Raw genomic sequence first — 22,749 nt, forward strand, 5'->3', positions numbered from 1 at the left:
GAGCTGGAACACGTTTCTTTTTGCTTTTTCCATTGTAACTTATTTTGTATGTTTTGAATTTTTTTAGGATCTCATAGAAAAAGTAGTTATCCTTCGTAAAGCCGTGCAAGTCACTCAAGCTGTGGACACACATGATGTAGGCATCCTCCTGGCTGATAAGATGAGTCAGTATGCCATCTTACTGGCAGCTCAGGGAAGTCTTGCAGCAGCTATGGCATTTTTACCTAACAGCACCAACCAGGTGAGTAGAATTGGAGAGTGTACCACTGAAACACTACTGGTCACTAAAGCAAGTGTGAAAGCCGCTCTTTTTACAACTTATTCATTTTTTTTAACATTGCATATGCAAAAATAAATTAGGTCTGTAAGAGTAACCAAATTACTGTGCTCCTAAGCTTACCTCACAATAAAAGAATTTCACTGGCGTTTTTTTGGGAGGGACACAACTAAACGAAACCAAGTCCGCCAATGAAGCTTACAAGAAAAGTAGATTTTGGGTACTCACCGTAAAATCTCTTTCTCGGAGCCTTCATTGGGGGACACAGGAAACCATGGGTGTATGCTGCTGGGACTAGGAGGTGACACTATGCAAATAAGAAAGTTTGCTCCTCCCATGTAGTATACACCCACTGACTGGAGCTGAGGAGATCAGTTTGTGTAAAAGCAGTACGAGGAGAAGCTTGAAATCTAGAACATTCCGGATCCATTGAAGTCTTAGAAAAGGGTGGGTGCTGTGTCCCCCAATGAAGGCTCCGAGAAAGAGATTTTACGGTGAGTACCCAAAATCTACTTTTCTCTCGCTTCATTGGGGGACACAGGAAACCATGGGACGTCCTAAAGCAGTCCCCAAGGGTGGGAAGAAAGCGACCCGAAAACAGGGTTAGCAGAGACAATATTCTGTGACCGAAAACTGGTCGTAGACCCCATAAAGAACCCCTACCCGGCCAGGGGCCGATTTATAGGAGAAGAGTTAGAGTACTAGGGAGTACTAAGAACTAGTGTAAAATGTGTGTGCTGAGGAATAGGTTGATCAGGGAGAAACTGCATCCTCTGAAATCTGTACCTAAGAAAGCTAAGGATCTAAGGCGACTGACAGCAATGGGTCGGCTAGGAGTAAAAACCCGACAGGCCATGGTACTACGTCTGATAGAGGAAGAATGAGCGAAGAACTAGGGTACCTGGTAGAGGAAAGTGCCAGGTAAGTGAAGGCCAACGGAGCCTTGGGCCTTTACTGCCACAGGACAACTAAATGGAAAACCGACTGCCTAAAATAGTGCAGGGGAGACGAGATACTGTGAGGGAATTCCGCCATAGGGGAACTTGACCTGTTGATTACACAGCACCTGAGGGAAGTGATCTGACCCTAGTGGACGAAACAGCCTGCAGGCGGGAAGATGATACGGGAGATAAATCCCCTGTGTATAGAAGCGGTCTAGAGAACCTGTGAAGTCCGGAGAAAAAGGAGAAGGTTAAGGAGCCAAGGAAATCCAATAACCAATTACCCCTATGACCTGACAGACAGGAGAAGGGAGTCCGGGCATCTACAATGGCGTGGCTGGGAAAACTCAAACTCTGGACTAGGGTACTAGATGCCCCTTGAAGTGAATTACTGGAAAGAGAACCCCCTATGGGAGAGGGCTCTTGCGAATGGAAAAAAAGGGGCCCAAGACCTGGGAAGTATGGCCTGTAATGGGAGAAGGAAAAACCCTTTCGAGGGGACTCAAGGAAGGGTTGGACTATGTGACCGGCCTAAGCGCTCGTCGACCAGAGGAGTGACGCCTATCCTTGGAAGGTGGCAAGGAAAAAACGGAGGAGTGACGGAAGAATGAGTAAAGTGTTATTATTATTACTATTATTATTATAAAACGCATCACCACGTCACAACCAGATGTGACGACGAAGGGAAAGAAATGACAGAATATGGGAGTTTAAATGGTCTGGCAGGAACTCTGATTGAAAAGTGCAGAAATGCACAAGCGTCTGAGACCAAGCGGTGGCGAGTGGTCGCGGAGTTTGGTATGGCGGGGACTTCGGAGAGATCTAGCATATCTCCAAGGGCCATCCAGAATGGCTACGAGAGGGGGAAAAGGAGGTAGCCCCGGGACAGGGGAAATGAAGATCCCTCTTGGCCTGAAACTGAAGCAGGTCATGTCTAGGTGTTAGTGGAGATTGGCAGATTAGACTGGGACCACTCGCTGTAGTGTTGAGTGTTCGGGTGGAGACACCCAGTGGCCTGAGCATTCTGGGCTCCCTGAAGAATTCTGCTGTGGAAAGTAGACCGAATACAATTATATGAAACCTTACAGCTTGTCCGGAAGAGTGGGCCCAGTGACTGGGCCGTCAGGATACTAGAAGTCCCTTGGTGAAGCTGGTCCTCCGTGGAATCAATACTGGTTAGACGATCCGGTGTCTGGTTCTTAACTTCATCTGTTGACTGTGGAGGGACTGAGGGAATCTGATCACTATCTGAAAGAGAGAAAATGTAAGTAACGATATATGGTTTTAAACCTTTACAGTACCTGGCCGGAACCCTAGTGAGGGCGCGGCCAAGGCTGGTCTAGGCCAAAGAATAGGCAGATACCAGGAGAACTATGAACCACCCGAGGAAGGTGGCAGGAAGTAAAACGGACAACATATTGGTTAGCAGACAGAGCTGCCCCTTGCTTCCCTCATTTGAAAACCAAAATGACTGCTGCTTCAAGAAGCGATGCAGCCAACGTACGGTCAAGAGGGAAAAGCCCTACCTTGTGGCTACCTTAGATGAATGGTGCAAGGTAGGAGAAGGTCCCGGGCCACTGGGAAGCGACCGGATGAGAACTGCTGCTGCCGTGCTGCGTCATGGGGTCCGTGGTTGCTGCAGGGAGTGAATCACACCACCCTCCAGTCAGAAGGTCGCGTGTAACCTTACCTCGAGATCACGTTACACGTATGGTGTGAGGTAGGAGATGGATGCAGATCGCTGAAGAGTGAGTAAATAACTGCTGCAGAAAGAGAAGACAATGAACTGGCCAGAGGATTCTGGCTTACCTTCTGTTTTCCTGAATGGGTGGTCTGAAGTAGGAAAAACCCCCCGGGTCACTGGGAAGCAACTTAATGACCGTTGCTGCCGTACCACGTTAGGGGTCCATGGAGACCACAGTCCTCGCCTCAGTCGAAGATGAAGGAGATACATGACCCACTAGGTGAGGAAGACTGTTCGAGTCACTGGGTCATGAGCAGAGCAACACATACCTGTTACAGTATCCAGCTTCTGGTCCGGAGAAACGCTAGCCTATTGGATAGCGGGCAGGATCATTGATCTTGAATACTGGCTCTGAACCTGACAGCTGCTGGCGTGCCGCATCATGGGGCAGAGTTGGATGGAGCTCTCACCTCGGTCGAAGATGAGCGGAAAAGTTGAACAAGGCACTCAAGCCTGTTGCTGTATCCGGCTTCTGGTGCTGATAAGTGCTGGCCCATAGGCAAGTGGGCAGGCTCATCAAATCACTCTCGCGCTGTAGTAGACAGGTGCCTACAGAAACACTGGCACACAGGATAGAGGGTACATTCTGGCAACACTAGCACACCGGATGGTGGGTAGGTGCATAGAGAAACACTGGATAGTGTATACTGGCACCCTGGAAGATGGACCGACATATAGAGACACTGGCACACGAGCAAGTGGACAGGTCTATGGAACTGTCAATCTGGATGGTGGACAGGTTGACAGAAAAGGTTATAGCACACTAAAACTGACAGGTGCCAGAAGAAACCTGACCCCCTAAACAGTGGGAGGGTTCACACAACACTGTTACAGTGGTGTAGACAGGTGCGCATAGAAACCTAGTTACACTGAGTAGTGTAAGGGCTCGTGGAAAACACTGGTACACCAGAGTAAACAAATGCACGTAGAAACACTGGCCCACGGAATAGCGGGCAGGGTCCCCAAAGCACCTGGGTATTGGAGCACACAGGCATGACGCAGACATTGGCACTCTGGATAGTGGACAGGTACAGGGAAACGCTGGCACACGGGAGTAGGTCAGTGCATAGAGAAACACTGGCCCACTGGATAGTGGACAAGTATGAGGAAACACTAGCACACCGAAGAGGACTAGTACCTAAAGAACACTGGCACACTGGTGACACTTGCACACTGGTGAAGACTGGTATAGAGAGAAAGGTACCTGCGCACTGTAACAGACAGCACGTAGAGACACTGACACGTAGGATAGAGGATAGGCACATGGAAACACAGGGCGTAAACCTGGAACACACTGGAAGGCTGACAGGTTCACGGAGACACTGGAGCGTTCACGGAAAGGGCCATGTCATGGACCGCTGGGCAAGCAGCGTGCGTAGCGAAAAATGGGTTTCTGACTGCTGGGTAGAGCGCCATAATCTATCCGTAAAGTGACGGATAATCGGGCGCAAGAGCGATACTCTGGGAAACTGACAGTGAACGCCCAGAATTCAGGAGCACACCTGTGCTAGGCAAGATGTGAGGAGAATGTCTGTGAATGTACATCACAAAAACAGGAGACAAAAAAATTGTGCAACATACGGCTTCTTCCCAAGGCAGTACCATAGTGAATGGGCCTGCCCCTTCACAACCAGTACCATAGTGAATGGGCCTGCATCCTCATAAACAGTACCACAGTGAGTGGGCCTGCCACTTCCCAAACAGTACCATAGGGAATGGGCCCGCTTCCTCACAACCAGTACCATATTGAACGGACTTGCTTCTTCACAAATAGCACCACAGTGAATGGGCCTGCATGTTCAGAGACAACAGTACCCTGGGAATGAGCCCTGAGAGAGATGACAGCCTGATGCCTGGGGCGCTGACTGACACTGAAGTCTGGGGAGCAGTGGACTAAACCCTGCCAATGAGGGTGCGCTGGGGCCAACACTGCCTGCGGGTGGGCGCTGTGTCGCAAACTTGCGGCGGTTCTGGGAAGGGGGGGACGCAGCGGCGCTAGGAGCGCTGACCCGGTCGGTGGATCGGGTCTGGTGGCGGCGCTGGCAGCGCTTACCCGGGTGTAGGCACAGGCGCGGCGGCGGCGATAGCGGCGCTTACCCGGTCGGAGGCTCGGGTCCTGAGGCGGCTGCAGAGTCGACCTACCCGGGCAGGGAGTATCGGGCCTCGCGGCGGCAGCAGCGTCGCTTACCCGGAAGGAGGGGCCTGGTCCAGTGGAGGCACAGGAATGACGCGCGCCGGGGATTGGCGCCCGGAAATGACGACAGACGCCGGGAGAGGACTGGGACCGCGCGAGAAAAAAAGAGGCGGGAGATTTGAAAAGCCCGCGCGCGTGGACAGAATTCCGGCTGGGGGCGTGGCCTGGAGAGGCGCGCGGACACTGAGGGGGCCGCAATGGAGCCGGGGCCTAAATTTTGAAAGTGGGCCACCGGAGGGGACGCCGGGCCGCAATGGAGCCGGGGGATAAATTTGAAAGTGGACGTCTGGTAGTGGACGCCACGGCGGTGGGCCGACAGGGGAAGCCAACTACAGAGGAGCCTGTGGAGGGGGCTCTAAAGGAGATGTAGGACCCCCTGACCCAAGTGGAGAAGGGGCTGTGGGGTTTCTATACCTGGGATCCCTCCCCATAACCCGGGACGGGGAAGAGGAGGGGGGAGTGAGTACTTATCTGAGGTCCCGGCCTGTCTTGAGGTGATCCTGGACCCATCCTTGAAGGCGAGCGAAGACATCTCGACGGTCGTCCCGGGCATAGTCGAGGGGAGACCGGAAGGGTACCTCTCCATCCTGGGTACGGTCTTCGTCCTCCTACCCCACAATCAGGCTCGAAAGCGAGAGAGTTTGGGGAGGGGGGGCAAGGACCATCTGCCTGTCCCTCTGTGCGGATGCCCCCCAAACCGTCTTGAAACCGCCAGACAGACACGGAGGACAACGGAAGTGGCGGACGGACCCCACTTCTGTGCGACCGGTCTCTATGTGGGAGAGCAGGGTGAGCGATTACACCCTGTCGCCCGACGAGCTGTGTCTGAAAAACAAAGGGAAAACATTAATAAAACACAACAATACAAACCTGAGGGGCTGAGAGCAGCCCCTGCGTGTCCAACCTCCTCGGACACTAAGCAAAAACTGATCTCCTCAGCTCCAGTCAGTGGGTGTATACTACGTGGGAGGAGCCAACTTTCTTATTTGCATAGTGTCACCTCCTAGTCCCAGCAGCATACACCCATGGTTTCCTGTGTCCCCTAATGAAGCGATAGAGCTTTTACCATAAGTACTCTCTCCTTGGGCGCTTAATTGGGGGATACAGGCAACTATAGCTTAGTTTAAATGTGTCCCCCAATGAAGGCTATGAGAAAAGAGATTTTCAGTGAGTACTAAAAATCCTCTTTCCTGCCTCAGTAGAATGATTATAGCATATGGTCTTTATAAAGTGATAAATCCCAGTCAAGCCTCTCTTCTATGTTTGAAAAAAGAGAGATGCTATATTGGTGGAGGTCCCGGTCTGGGGACCAAGTGCATGAAGCCGTCAGGTCATGGAAATGTGTAGCTTGCTACATTGTTAGAAAAGGTAACTTCTTTTTAATAGGGGGTTTTCTTTGTTATACACCTCCTTTTTTAATTGACCCTATTCTAAATATATATGTTGAGCATTGAAAAAAAATGAATGAAATTTTGCTTTTAGGTGTCGTTCAATCAATACTTGTGATCAAAATTATTCAACCCCTGATTACAAATTCAGGTTTTTAGAAATATCTATAAACTTGCTGATGTTTGTAATGAAACAAGAACAATTAAACATCTCAACACTACTAATATAAAAAGTGGTTTGTGTAAAATTCATCACAATTATGCCACTTATATCCCACAGTATTCATCACAATATGCCACTTATATCCCACAATATTCACACAATATGCCACTTATATCCCACAATATTCATCACAGTATGCCACTTATATCCCACAATATTCATCGCAATATGCCACTTATATCCCACAATATTCATCGCAATATGCCACTTATATCCCACAATATTCATCACAATATGCCACTTATAGCCCACAATATTCATCAACATAAACCACTTATATCCCACAATATTCACACAATATGCCATTTATTTCCCACAATATTCATCACAATATGCCAATTATATTCCACAATATTCGTCACAATATGCCACTTATATCCCACAATATTCATCACAATATGCCACTTATATCCCACAATATTCATCACAATATACCACTTATATCCCACAATATTCACACAATATGCCACTTATATCCCACTATATTCATCACAATATACCACTTATATCCCACAATATTCACACAATATGCCACTTATATCCCACAATATTCATCACAATATACCACTTATATCCCACAATATTCACACAATATGCCACTTATATCCCACTATATTCATCACAATATGCCACTTATATCCTACTATTTCATCACAATATGCCACTTATATCTTACAATATTCATCACACTATGCCATTTATATCCCACAATATTCATCACAATATGCCACTTATATCCCACAATATTCATCATAATATGCCACTTGTATACCACAATATTCATCACAATATGCCACTTATATCCCACAATATTCATCACAATATGCCACTTATATCCCACAATATTCATCACAATATGCCACTTATATCCCACAATATTCATCACAATATGCCACTTATATCCCACAATATTCATCACAATATGCCACTTATATCCCACATTATTCATCACAATATACCACTTATATCCCACAATATTCAGCACAATATGCCACTTATATCCTACAATATTCATCACAATATGCCACTTTTATTCCACAATATTCATCACAATATGCCACTTATATCCCACAATATTCATCACAATATGCCACTTGTATACCACAATATTCATCACAATATGCTACTTTTACTGTCAGAATTAAAAAAAAGATACAAATGCATCGAATATTCCTAAAGATACAGCTGGAAGCAAAGTTTCTGCCGATGGGTTATTATGACAGCCATGGGTCAGCTGACAACCCATGTCTGTCATGACTCATGACAGTAATATAAAAAATACACATTTGGTATTGAAGTATCCGATGTATCAAAACAGAAAATTAAGTAATTGAAATGGTAAACAGCGTAGCGAGGAAAAAAAAATCAAAATGACAGAATGGCAGTTTTTTGGCCGCCGTAACAACAGAAAAAAAAATTAACAACAGGTAATCAAAACATTGTATATGTCCCAAAATAATATAAATAAAACCAGTTTGGGGCCCAAAAATCATGCCCTTCCACAGCACAAATCCCAAAAATTGAAAACGTTACAGTAAGTCGTAATGCGAGCAAGATTTTTATTTAATTATTTTTTTCACAATTTCTGACTTTTTCCAGCACTTTAAATAAAATAAAAACCAAACATGTTTGGTTTCTATATAATTGTACTGACCTAGAGAATCATACTGCCTGGTAAGTTTTATGTTAAAATGAACGCTGTAAATAAATAAAAAAAAAAAAATCAAATTAAGAATTGTACTTTTGTTATGCTATTTCGCTACACTTGGATTTTTTCCCAGTTATTCTATTCTATGATAATGGCGTCATTCAAAAGTACCACTCTTACTGCAAAAAAACAACCCTCACATGACTAAATAAAAAAGTTATGGCTCTTGGAATAAGGGGAGGAAAAAAACAAAAAAATGTCCCGATCCTTAAGGGGATAAAACCATATAAATAAGCCACAGAATTTTTGGGATTCTTTTCTGTGGAGCAATGAAACAAAACTGAAACATTTCAGGCCTATCAATCAGCGGTATGTCTGCAGGAGTAAGAATGAAGCATATACTGAAAAAAGACTCTGCGGTGGATCTGGAACTGTTATTCTTTCTTTGATATTGGAACGCTGCAACCTATGGAGGGGAAGATGGATTCAATCAATTATCTAGAAATCGTAGGCAAAAACATCACATCTTCTGTGAGGAATCTTCAGCTTGTGCATTATTGGACCTTCCAACAGAACAGTGATAACAAATATACCTCAAAGTCCACCAAGAGTCGGTTACAGAAGAAATACTGGAAGCTTCTGAAGTGGCGGCCACCGTCACCTCACTTGAAACCCATACACAAACTTTGGTTGAATTTTGAAGATGGTGGTGGCCAGAATGCTGCCAGAAGCTGGTCTCTGGCTATATTTCACATTAGCAGTAGGTTATAACTAGAGATAAGTGAACCCGTGGAAGTTCAATAAGGCGGGTGCAGCTGAACCGATCCTCCACGTGTTCGGACTTGACCCGAACCCCAATGGAAGTTACAGATTGGCAGTTTGGGTCTCCGCCAGCCAGCCATACTTAATTCACTTCCGGGGGATGGTGGGTGAGGTTTTTCCATTTTTTTTTTCTTCTTCTTTTGGTTGAACACTACATGTGAACATGCTGTTGTTACCCACAGTGTGAGCCATTCAAATACTGCAAGTGGCTCGCATTGGGCTGAGCACTGAGCGTACCCGAACACAGCGCTCAAACTCCGAACGCGCATTTTTTTATTTATTTTTTTTTTTTTGTTAAGTTAGTGTTTGACCCAAAACCAAATACCGATCCTCGGGTTCACTCATCTCTAGGCATAACAACCAAAGAGGCTCTGTAAAGTACTAAAGACGTTTGTCATGAAGGACTCAATAATCTGGAGACTGCAATAGTTAGGAAAAGTGTCATTTTGTGATAAATTTAGAGAAACCACTTGTTACATTAAGTTGTGTTTAAACTATTTAAATTATTAGGTAAGTTGTATTTCTTTGTCGCTCCATTGGGAGACCCAGACAATTGGGTGTATAGCTTCTGCCTCCGGAGGCCACACAAAGTATTACACTTTAAAAAGTGTAACCCCTCCCCTCTGCCTATACACCCTCCCGTGCATCACGGGCTCCTCAGTTTTATGCTTTGTGTTGAAGGAGGCACACATTCACTCAAGCTCCCATTTTAGTCAGCAGCAGCTGCTGATTGTATCGGATGGAAGAAAAGAGGGCCCTAACAGGGCCCCCAGCATGCTCCCTTCTCACCCCACTAAGTCGGCGGTGCTGTTAAGGTTGAGGTACCCATTGCGGGTACAAAGGCTGGAGCCACATGCCGTTTTTCCTTCCCCATCCCTTAGAGGCTCTGGGAGAAGTGGGATCCTAACCGGTCACCATTCACTGGGACCGGGCTCCCTCCGCAGCCCCTGGGGGAATCTGACGGACAGGAGACTGAGTATCATCAGGGACAGGCCCTGCATCTATAAGGTACTCTGTGTCCCCTTGGGGACGGTGCATGGAGCGCCTGTGTTACAGACGCTGCAGCGGCTGCTGTTTTTTTGTGACGACCGGGACTACCGCGCCGACCGCGCCTGTTTGCCAGCCGCGTTATTAAATTTAGTCCCCGGCTTCTGCGGCCTAGTACCATAACTCCCGCCCCCGGGCCTGCCAGTCAGGGGTAAGGGCGGGACGGTCGACTGGACGTCGGCAGTGAGGGCTGGAGCATACTTAGGTGTTCTCCTCCCCCCTCACTGAGCACTGTGGGGCACCAGATTCCCGCACTTTATTAGTCACGCCCACGGCTCCCTCCTCCCCTGAGAACTCTGGCAGCCATATTTACAATCACTTCTGCCGGTGGAGGATTTCAGAACGAGCTCTACAGCTCTGGGAGGCCCAGGCAGGGAATCTGGTGGACACACAACCGCTTTGGGCGGTCGGTAAGCCACACCGGTTACCCGGTGCTGGCCCCCCTTGGGTGCCGAAGTGTGTATATATATATATATATATATATATATATTTGTATACATTTTCTCTGTTCGGCCGCATTGTTTTGCTTTTGGCTATATACCCTCAGTGATCACTCTCAGAGGAGACTACAGCATGTTGTCCGCAAAGAGCAAGGGTGCCAAGGCACAGGCTTATTTTGCAACCTGTACCTCTTGTGCGGCTGTTACCTGCAGGTTCCACCTACCCTCACTGTGTGCAATGCTAGGCCCCTGTGGCACTCACTCAGCGGGAGCCTCGGGCACTGGTGGGACCCTCGGCTCAGGTAGAACCGCCGGCTTCCACTGTCCAGGTGGCAGGGACAGAGTTTGCAGTTTTGGCTGAGAAACTCTCTGAGTCGCTTTCACAATCCATGGCTCAGTCTATGGACAGATGGTCTGCTAAGATACTAGAAGCCTTGCAGTCCAGATCGGTCACACAGGCCCCGGGCACTGTGAGTTCATCGCCCCCAGGCCCCTCTCGGTCGGTGCAGCAGAGTGCTCCTGGGGTGGCACCTAGGTCCCACGGGGAGGACTCCGACACGGACCGCAGTCCCAGACCGGCTAAGCGGGCTCGCTGGGAACCTTCCCCGGCTTCATCACGCTGTTCGGGGTCGCAGCATGAGGACTCTCTGGAGGATGAGGCGGAGGTCGCAGCTCAGGGCTCTGATCCTGACGTTGCGCTCAATCTTGATACACCTGAAGGGGACGCCATAGTAAATGACCTTATAGCGTCCATCAACCAGGTGCTAGATCTTTCTCCCCCAACTCCACCTATAGAGGAGTCGGCTTCACAGCAGGAGAAACACCAGTTTAGGTTTCCCAAACGTACACGGAGTGCGTTTATCGATCACTCTAACTTCAGAGATGCTGTCCAGAAGCACAGAGCATTTCCGGACAAGCGCTTTACTAAGCGCCTTAATGACACACGTTACTCCTTCCCCCCTGACGTAGTTAAGGGTTGGGCTCAGTGTCCCAAGGTGGATCCTCCAGTCTCTAGACTGGCAGCTAGATCCGTAGTATCAGTGGCAGATGGTTCATCGCTCAAGGATGCCACTGACAGGCAACTAGAGCTCCTGATGAAATCCATCTATGAAGCCATAGGCGCGTCGTTTGCTCCGGCCTTTGCAGCCGTGTGGGCACTCCAAGCTATCTCAGCTTGTCTGTCTGAGATTAATGCAGTCACACGTACCTCTGCTCCGCAAGTTGTGTCTTTGACTTCTCAGGCATCGGCCTTTTCATCCTACGCCATGAACGCCGTCCTGGACTCAGCGAGCCGTACAGCGGTAGCGTCCGCCAATTCGGTGGCAGTCCGCAGGGCCATGTGGCTACGCGAATGGAAGGCAGACTCTGCTTCCAAGAAGTTCTTAACCGGTTTGCCATTTTCTGGCGACCGTTTGTTTGGCGAGCAATTGGATGAAATTATTAAACAATCCAAGGGTAAGGACTCGTCCTTACCCCAGTCCAAACCAAACAAACCTCAGCAACGAAAAATTCAATCGAGGTTTCGGTCCTTTCGGCCCTCAGCCAGGTCCCAATCCTCCACGTCCAACAGGTCAGTGAAGGGCCAGAGGAACTCTTCTGCATGGAGGTCTAAGTCACGTCCTCCAAAGACCGCCGGAGGAACCGCCTCCAAGGCGGCCTCCTCATGACTTTCGGCCTCCCCAAACCGCATCCTCGGTCGGTGGCAGGCTCTCCCGCTTTTGCGACGCCTGGTGGCCACATGTCCAAGACCGATGGGTGAGAGACATTCTGTCGCACGGTTACAGGATAGAGCTCAGCTCTCGTCCTCCGACTCGTTTCTTCAGAACATCTCCGCCCCCCGAGCGAAACTTTTTCAGTTTGTGGCACTGCCTTTCGGCCTGGCGACAGCCCCACGGGTCTTCACCAAGATCATGGCATCCGTGGTGGCAGTCCTACACTCTCAGGGCCACTCGGTGATCCCTTACTTAGACGATCTCCTAGTCAAGGCACCCTCCCGGGTGGCATGTCAACACAGCCTGACCATTGCTCTGGAGACTCTCCAGAGGTTCGGGTGGATCATCAATTTCCCAAAGTCAAAATTGACACCGACCCAATCACTGACTTACCTCGGGATGGAGTTTCATACTCTCTCAGCGATAGTGAAGCTTCCGCTGGACAAACAGCGTTCGCTACAGACAGGGGTGCACTCTCTCCTTCGGACCCAGTCACACCCCTTGAGGCGCCTCATGCACTTCCTAGGGAAGATGGTGGCAGCAATGGAGGCAGTTCCCTTTGCGCAGTTTCATCTGCGTCCACTTCAATGGGACATTCTCCGCAAATGGGACAGGAGGTCGACGTCCCTATACAGGAACGTCTCTCTTTCACTGGCTGCCAAATCCTCTCTTCAGTGGTGGCTTCTTCCCACTTCCTTGTCGAAGGGAAAATCATTCCTGCCCCCATCCTGGGCTGTGGTCACGACGGACGCGAGTCTGTCAGGGTGGGGAGCGGTCTTCCTCCACCACAGGGCTCAGGGAACCTGGACTCCGACAGAGTCCTCCCTTCAGATCAATGTTCTGGAGATAAGGGCAGTGTATCTAGCCCTAAAGGCGTTCCATCGGTGGCTGGAGGGCAGACAGATCCGCATACAGTCGGACAACGCCACGGCGGTCGCGTACATCAACCACCAGGGCGGCACACGCAGTCGTCAGGCCTTCCAAGAAGTTCGGCGAATTCTGCTGTGGGCGGAAGCCACAGCCTCCACCATCTCCGCAGTTCACATCCCGGGCGTAGAAAACTGGGAAGCAGACTTTCTCAGTCGCCAGGGCATGGACGCAGGGGAATGGTCTCTTCACCCGGACGTGTTTCAAGAGATCTGTCGCCGCTGGGGAACGCCGGACGTCGACCTCATGGCGTCTCGGCACAACAACAAAGTCCCGGCATTCATGGCACGGTCTCAAGATCACAGAGCTCTGGCGGCGGACGCATTAGTTCAGGATTGGTCGCAGTTTCGACTGCCTTATGTATTTCCTCCTCTGGCACTGCTGCCCAGAGTGTTGCGCAAGATCAGGTCCGACTGCCGCCACGCCATCCTCGTCGCTCCAGACTGGCCGAGGAGGTCGTGGTACCCGGATCTGTGGCACCTCACGGTGGGTCAACCGTGGGCACTCCCAGACTGACCAGACTTGCTGTCTCAAGGGCCATTTTTCCATCTGAATTCTGCGGCCCTCAACCTGACTGTGTGGCCATTGAGTCCTGGCTCCTAGCGTCCTCAGGGTTATCTCAAGATGTCATTGCCACTATGAGACAAGCCAGGAAACCAACGTCCGCCAAGATCTATCACAGGGCTTGGAGGATCTTCTTATCCTGGTGCTCTGATCGGGGTTTTACCCCCTGGCCGTTTGCCTTACCCACTTTTCTTTCTTTCCTTCAATCCGGAATGGATAAGGGTTTGTCTCTCGGCTCTCTCAAGGGACAAGTATCGGCGCTTTCCGTGTTTTTTCAAAAGCGTCTAGCCAGGCTTACGCAGGTCCGCACGTTCCTGCAGGGAGTTTGCCACATAGTCCCACCTTACAAGCGTCCGCTGGAACCCTGGGATCTTAACAGGGTGCTAACGGCTCTTCCGAAACCACCTTTCGAGCCGATGCGGGATGTCTCTCTATCACGCCTTTCGCAGAAGGTGTCCTTCCTAGTGGCAGTCACTTCACTTCGGAGAGTGTCTGAGCTAGCAGCGCTGTCATGCAAAGCCCCCTTCCTGGTGTTTCACCAGGATAAGGTGGTTCTGCGTCCGGTCCCGGAATTTCTCCCTAAGGTGGTATCCCCTTTTCATCTCAATCAGGATATCTCCTTACCTTCCTTTTGCCCTCATCCAGTTCACCAATGTGAAAAGGATTTGCACTTGTTAGATCTCGTGAGAGCACTCCGGTTCTACATTTCTCGCACGGCGCCCCTGCGCCGTTCGGATGCGCTCTTTGTCCTTGTCGCTGGCCAGCGTAAGGGGTCACAGGCTTCCAAGTCAACCTTGGCTCGGTGGATCAAGGAACCGATTCTTGAAGCCTACCGTTCTTCTGGGCTTCCGATTCCTTCAGGGCTGAAGGCCCATTCTACCAGAGCCGTGGGTGCATCCTGGGCATTGCGGCACCAGGCTACGGCTCAGCAGGTGTGTCAGGCGGCTACCTGGTCGAGTCTGCACACTTTCACGAAACACTATCAGGTGCATGCCTATGCTTCGGCAGATGCCAGCCTAGGTAGGCGAGTCCTTCAGGCGGCGGTCGCCCACCTGTAAGAGGGGGCCGTTTTTCGGCTCTTTTTATCGAGGTATTCTTTACCCACCCAGGGACTGCTTTTGGACGTCCCAATTGTCTGGGTCTCCCAATGGAGCGACAAAGAAGAAGGGAATTTTGTTTACTTACCGTAAATTCCTTTTCTTCTAGCTCCTATTGGGAGACCCAGCAACCGCCCCTGTTCCCTTCGGGCTGTTGTTCTTTTGTGTACACATGTTGTTCATGTTGAATTGTTCTTTTGGTTCATGGTTTCAGTTCTCCGAACATCCTTCGGATTGAATTTACCTTAGACCAATTTATAAGTTTCCTCCTTCCTGCTTTTGCACCAAAACTGAGGAGCCCGTGATGCACGGGAGGGTGTATAGGCAGAGGGGAGGGGTTACACTTTTTAAAGTGTAATACTTTGTGTGGCCTCCGGAGGCAGAAGCTATACACCCAATTGTCTGGGTCTCCCAATAGGAGCTAGAAGAAAAGGAATTTACGGTAAGTAAACAAAATTCCCTTCTTTTTAGAGGATTTTTTTTATTATTGATCAACAACTATGTTCTCAATCAACCCAAAAGACTCATAAATATCAAAGCTTAATATTTTTGGAAGTTGGAGTGGTTTTTTTTTTTACATTTGGTTATCTTAGGAGGATATCTGTTTGTGCAGGTAACTATTACTGTGCAGACTTATTAGGCAACTTAATAAAAACCAAATATATTCCCATCTCACGTTTATTTTCACCAGGTAAACCAATATAACTGCACAAAATTTAGAAATAAACATTTCTGACATGTAAAAACAAAACCCAAAATAATTAGTGACCAATATAGCCACCTTTCGTTATGGTGACACTCAACAGCCTACCATCCATAGATTCTGTCAGGTGCTTGATCTGTTTACGATCAACATTGCTAGCAGCAGCCACCACAGCTTCCCAGACACTGTTCCGATAGGTGTACTGCTTTCCCTCCCTGTAGATCTCACATTTTATGAGGGACCAGAGGTTCTCTATGGGGTTAAGATCAGGTGAACAAGGGGGCCATGTCATTATATTTTCATCTTTTAGATATTTACTGGCCAGCCACGCTGTGTAGCAGTTGGTTGCATGTGATGGAGCATTGTCCTGCATGAAAATCATGTTTTTCTTGAACGATACCAACGTCTTCCTGTACCACTGCTTGAAGAAGTTGTCTTCCAGAAACTGGCAGTAGGTCTGGGAGTTGAGCTTCACTTCATCCTCAACCCGAAAAGGTCTCACAAATTCATCTTTGATGATACCAGCCCATACCAGTACTCCACCTCCACCTTCCTGGCATCTGAGTCGGAATGGAGCTCTCTGCCCTTTACTGATCCAGCCTCTGGCCCATCCATCTGGTCCATCAAGAGTCACTCTCCTTTCATCAGTCCATAAAACTTTTGAAAAATCAGTCTTAAGATATTTCTTGGCCCAATCTTGACATTTTATCTTATGTTTATTGTTCAAAGGTGGTCGTTTTTCAATCTTCCTTACCTTGGCCATGTCCCTGGGTATGGCACACCTTGTGCTTTTTGATACTCCAGTAACGTTGCAGCTCTGAAATATGGCCAAACTGGTGGCAAATGGCATCTTGGGAGCTTCATGCTTGATTTTCCTCAATTCATGGGCAGTTATTTTGCGCCTTTTTTGCCCAATACGCTTCTTGCGACCCTGTTGGCTATATGCCATGAAACGCTTGACTGTTTGGTGATCATGTCAAGGGAGGAATTTGCGTTGAAGACTGCTAATGGAGTCCTCATTTGGGATATCCAGAGACGGTGCCGTATTAGCTGTATATCAGTGCCAATATATATATATATATATATATATATGACAAAGAACACAGACATGCTCTCTTTTCAGCCAGCGTCACCAACTGACTCATGTATTCTATTGTTCCAGCATTAAACACATCACTTCAGCCTGAAAGATATTTACAAAAACTTTTCCATTTGCTCACACATACTGATAAAGAATAATTAGGGGGGAGTGCGTATGGGCAGCATTGGAAGAATGCATGAGATCATACATCATCCCAAATAATACACTTTGAAGGCAGTAAGCGACGATGAGTTTCTGTAGAAATGATACATGGGAGTATGGGATCACCCGCCTCATCCCACAAATACTACATTCCTTCTCCTGTGAATTTTACTGATAAGGCAGCCCAATTAACTTAATGAATATCTCCTTTGTTCATTTATACTTTGGCTAACTTTTTCAATATACAGCTTAGAATTATATTATGGGTCCATGCAATGGCTACATAGACAGACAGAGAATTTTGCATCTACATCTACATTTTGATTATTTATATACACAGATATTCTTATTACGTTTAAACAAACATAGTACAGCACAGGTGACCTCCACAATCATGCCTCAAAGGTTTGGCAATCTCAAGACTGCTACATCCCTCCGCAAGACATCTCACAATTTTGGACTTTTCAGAGCCCGTCAAATCTCTCTTCAGACCCATTTTGCCAAAGGAAAGGAAGGAAGTTGCCTAATAATTAAGCACTCCTCATATAGGGTGTTGATGTCATTACACCACACCCCTCCTCATTACAGAGATGCACATCACCTGATTTACTTAATTGGTAGTTGGCTCTCAAGCCTATACAGCTTGGAGTAAAAATAAAAATAAATAAATCTTTATTTTTATATAGCGCTAACATATTCCGCAGCGCTTTACATACATCAGGAACACTGTCCCCATTGGGGCTCACAATCTAAATTCCCTATCAGTATGTCTTTGGAGTGTGGGAGGAAACCGGAGAACCTGGAGGAAACCCACGCAAACACGGGGAGAACATACAAACTCCTAGAGCCACCGTGCCGCCCAAGTAGGAGTAGGACAACCTGTATAAAAAGTATCATGTGATCAAAATTTGCCTAATAATTCTGCACACGGTGTATAAATGGTTTATTTTGCCAGCATTGTCTAATATAACACGGCATAAAATCTGAATCCGTACTAGGATAATTATTATAAACTATTAGAATTGCTGATAAATGACAAGCCTCTTCTAAGTAAATGGAGAGCTGAACTATAAAAATCATTAAGATTCTTCTCTGATGCACAAAAGATTGATCTAAAAGCAATAAATTCTGTAAGCTCATCTGCCATTTTGCAGCAGCCTTAGCAGTTTGCCCTTCTACCTATTGATTCAGAGTAACTAAAACATGAATCCACCATATTGATATCTTTAGCATTGCAGATTAAGCACCCACACTATATTATGTACGTGTCTAGATAGATAAGCATGCATATGTGTGTGTGGCTGTGTATGTATCGATATATAGATATACACAGTGTGTGTATATATGTGTGTGTGTGTATAATCACACATATATATGTATGTGTTACTTTCTTTATCGTTCCTATGGGAGACCCAGACATTGGGTGTATAGCTTCTGCTTCCGGAGGACACACAAAGTACTACACTAAAAAGTGTAGCTCCTCCCTCTGAGCATATACACCCCCTGGAGAACCAGATCTAGCCAGTTCATTGCTTTGTGTTCAGGAGGCATACATCCACACATGCATTCTCATCTGATTTTTCATTTTTGGAAAGAGTTTGAAGAAAAGCGGGTCCAAGTCTGGACCCCCGGCATGTCCCTTCTCACCCCACTGTGTCGGCGGTGCTGTTAAGGTTGATTCCAAGGCTGGAGCCTTACATGCCGCGCCCCTTCACCATCCCTCGGGCTCTGGCTTGAAGTGGGAGCCAGCACGGTTCTCCATGCTTTGCAGGAGACCGGTCTCCATCCGCAGCCCTTCAGGATCCTGCTGGACGGAGCACTCATCCCCAGGGACTTGGAACCCTGCGTCTCAGCAAGATAAGTACCTGAGACGTTTATATTCTGGGGGTCCCTGTACTTTATTATGTTGGGAGAGTGTGCTGAGTGAGTTTTCTGACATTTCCGGCCGGTTCTCTGGCTGTCGCCTGAGAACCGCGCCGATGGTGCCTGCGCGCCGGCCGCACCGCTCAAATTTAGGCCCCGGCTTCGCCGGAGGCCTACTTTCGGTTTCACTGCCCTCGCATGTCATTCATGCAGAGGGACAGTGCGGCTCCGCCCAGCGGCCGTTCTGCACAGGGGAGGGACACTCCTCACTGGGTACATGTCTCCTCCCGTGTAAGTCTCTTTGGCCCTCCAGATCCCGCTCTCAGGGTTGGTCCCGCCCCCTCTCCTCGCTCCGGCGCCATTTTATCAGCGTTTTCTCTGCGATCAGCACTGGCTGCAGCATCCCTGCTGAGGTGCTTGGGGTCCGGGCTTCGGGATCTGGAGGGCACACAAACCGCTCCAGCGGTCTGGTAAGCCACAACCTCTGGTTGTGGGCCTTTGTATATACTCTCTGGGGGTCACTCTGGCAGAGCCCCCACTTCAGCAGCATGTCTCACACGAGGAGCAAGGCTCCAAAGCTATATTCAGTATGCACTGCAAGAAGCTCGTGCTGCCTGAACCGAGCACATATCCACATTGTGATGCCTGCTCTAACCTGACAATGCCTCAGCCTGGAATCGCACCCACAGTGGTCTCTCCGGCTGCTCCGGCTCCTGTGGCTAAACCCCCGGCTTGGGTAGAATCCTTCTCTAGGTCAATCTCCCAGTCTTTTGCCGACTCCATGGGACAGCTGTCCAGGACTTTGCTGAACATGCATCAGCCCCCTTCACAGGGTGCCTCTGCTGCTAGGGCTCTTTCAGCGGAGCTCACAGAGGATTCTTCATCTGGTCCCAGACCCCGTCCTCCTAAGAGGAGACGTAGGGCTCCCTCCCCTTCCTCGTCCCGCGGCTCTGTTTCAGAAGCTGACTTGCGGGACGAGGAGGATGCCTTTACTGGGGGCTCGGAGGCTACCTCCATGTGCCCCATTGATCTGTCCGAAAGTGACTCAGATGTTAGTGATTTGATTGCGTCCATTAATTCTGTACTGGACCTCAATCCGCCAGTATCAGAGGAGCAACCCTCTCTGGCAGAAAAGCACCAGTTTACCTTGCCTAAGAGGACAAAGAGTGTGTTCTTTAACAGAGGATTCTTCATCTGGTCCCAGACCCCGTCCTCCTAAGAGGAGACGTAGGGCTCCCTCCCCTTCCTCGTCCCGCGGCTCTGTTTCAGAAGCTGACTCGCGGGACGAGGAGGATGCCTTTACTGGGGGCTCGGAGGCTACCTCCATGTGCCCCATTGATCTGTCCGAAAGTGACTCAGATGTTAGTGATTTGATTGCGTCCATTAATTCTGTACTGGACCTCAATCCGCCAGTATCAGAGGAGCAACCCTCTCTGGCAGAAAAGCACCAGTTTACCTTGCCTAAGAGGACAAAGAGTGTGTTCTTTAACCACTCCAGTTTTCAGGCCGCTGTGACCAAGCCTAGGGCCTTTCCTGACAAACGCTTCCCAAAGCATGGTTCTGATGACCGTTTTCCCTTTCCACCTGAGGTGGTCAAGGAGTGGGCTCATTCACCAAAGGTAGACCCACCGGTGTCTAGACTCTCAGCCCGGACCGTTGTATCAGTGGCTGATGGCACCTCTCTTAAGGATTCTACTGACCGCCAGGTTGACCTTCTGGCCAAATCTGTATATGAGGCGGCAGGGGCCTCGTTCTCCCCATCTTTTGCAGCAGTGTGGGCTCTCAAAGCCATCTCTGCTTCTCTAGAGGAGATGCATTCATGCGGTGGCTTCGGCTAATTCCCTCGCTATCGAGAGTGGAAGGCAGATGCTTCTTCAAAGAAGTACCTTGCTGGGCTCCCTTTTGCTGGGTCCAGGCTATTCGGTGAACAACTGGATGAAATTATTAAGGAAGCTACTGGCGGGAAGAGTACTTCCATGCCACAAACCAAAACCAGGAAAACCTGTCCAGGGTAGGAACCAGTCGAGGTTTCGTTCCTTTCGTTCCTCCCACTGGTCGTCCTCTAAGCCCTCGGCCTTGTCCACTAACTCAGCCAAGGACCAAAAATCCAACTGGCGCACAAAGGCGCGTCCACAGAAGACCGCAGGAGCTGCTGCCACTAAGGCAGCCTCCTCTTGACTATCTGTCCGCGCCAGCAACGTCCTTAGTCGGTGGCAGGCTCTCCCACTTTGGCGACGCGTGGTTTCAACACGTCTCCGATCAGTGGGTGCAGGATGTCATCTCCCACGGCTACAGGATAGAATTCTCTTCCAGCCCGCCAAACAGATTTTTTCTGTCAACTCCCCCCTGTTCCAAGGCCGCCGCCTTCTCTCAGGCCGTGGCATCCTTGCAGGCCAATGGAGTAATTGTACCGGTTCCCGCCCGGGAACGGTTCAGAGGTTTCTACTCAAATCTCTTCCTAGTCCCCAAAAAGGACGGTTCCTTCCGGCCCATCCTGGATCTCAAGCTTCTCAACAAGCATGTTCAGGTGCGGCATTTTCGCATGGAATCTCTGCGGTCAGTCATTGTCTCAATGACCCAAGGGGATTTCCTGGCATCCATCGACATCAGAGATGCCTATCTGCATGTGCCAATTGCAGTTTCTCACCAGCGTTGGCTACGTTTTGCAATCGGAGAGGAACATTTCCAATTCGTGGCTCTCCCCTTCGGGTTAGCCACGGCCCCTCGGGTATTCACCAAGGTCATGGCAGCAGTGATTGCGATTCTGCACCTCCAGGGGTTGGCAGTGATTCCTTACCTGGACGACCTTCTAGTCAAGGCTTCATCCAGCGCAGACTGTCAGCGGAGTGTCTCGCTCACTCTCGCCACTCTAGCCCAATTCGAGTGGCTGGTCAATCTGCCCAAATCCACTCTGACTCCGACCCAGAGGCTCACGTACCTAGGGATGCAGTTCGAGACTCTGCCGGCACTTGTGAAGTTGCCCTTGATCAAACAGCAGTCCCTCCAACTGGCGGTGCGCTCTCTGCTAAGGCCCCGCCGTTATTCCATCAGGCACCTGATGCAGGTGCTGGGTCAGATGGTGGAGTCAATGGAGGCTGTTCCCTTTGCCCAGTTCCATCTGCGTCCTCTGCAGCTGGACATTCTCCGCTGTTGGGACAAGCGGCCTTCCTCCTTGCACAGGTTAGTGGCTCTGTCGCCACAGACCAGGAGCTCTCTTCAGTGGTGGCTTCGGCCCCTCTCTCTGTCTCAGGGACGCTCCTTCCTGGCTCCGTCCTGGGTGGTCCTCACCACGGATGCCAGTCTATCCGGCTGGGGAGCGGTATGTCTCCACCACCGAGCACAGGGCACTTGGACTCCGTCCGAGTCAGCCCTCTCGATCAATGTGCTGGAAACCAGAGCCGTGCTCCTGGCTCTCCTAGCTTTTCACCACCTATTGGCGGGCAAGCACATCCGAGTCCAGTCAGACAACGCGACAGCAGTTGCCTACATCAATCACCAAGGCGGGACACGCAGCCGCCTGACAATGTTGGAGGTACAACGTATCCTTCAATGGACGGAGGACTCCAAGTCCACCATATCCGCAGTCCACATCCCAGGCGTGGAAAACTGGAAGGCAGATTATCTCAGCCGTCAAACCGTGGACAGTGGCGAGTGGTCCCTGCATCCGGCAGTGTTTCAGTCAATCTGCCGCAAGTGGGGCACTCCGGACGTGGACTTAATGGCATCCCGTCACAACAACAAGGTTCCGATTTACGTGGCTGGCTCCCACGATCCTCAGGCCTTCGCAGCGGACGCTCTGGTTCAAGACTGATCCCAGTTTCGTCTGTCCTACGTGTTTCCCTCTCTAGCTCTCTTGCCCAGAGTCCTGCGCAAGATCAGAATGGAGGGCCGTCGGGTCATCCTCATTGCTCCGGAC

The 22,749-nt window shown here is 49.3% G+C and overlaps 1 protein-coding gene across 7 annotated transcripts in view; it reads left to right on the plus strand.

The window, feature by feature from the left end:
• SEC31A (SEC31 homolog A, COPII component) overlaps positions 1-22,749 on the plus strand; it is a 157,648-nt gene that overhangs the window by 96,715 nt on the left and 38,184 nt on the right. For all 7 annotated transcript variants that reach the window (XM_075352408.1, XM_075352403.1, XM_075352400.1 and 4 more), the window contains one exon: positions 68-241. In XM_075352408.1, coding sequence (XP_075208523.1) covers positions 68-241 — 174 coding nt within the window. The remainder of the gene's footprint in view (positions 1-67; positions 242-22,749) is intronic.

This window comes from Anomaloglossus baeobatrachus, chromosome 1 (assembly GCF_048569485.1).
Source record: "Anomaloglossus baeobatrachus isolate aAnoBae1 chromosome 1, aAnoBae1.hap1, whole genome shotgun sequence".
NCBI lineage: Eukaryota > Metazoa > Chordata > Amphibia > Anura > Aromobatidae > Anomaloglossus > Anomaloglossus baeobatrachus.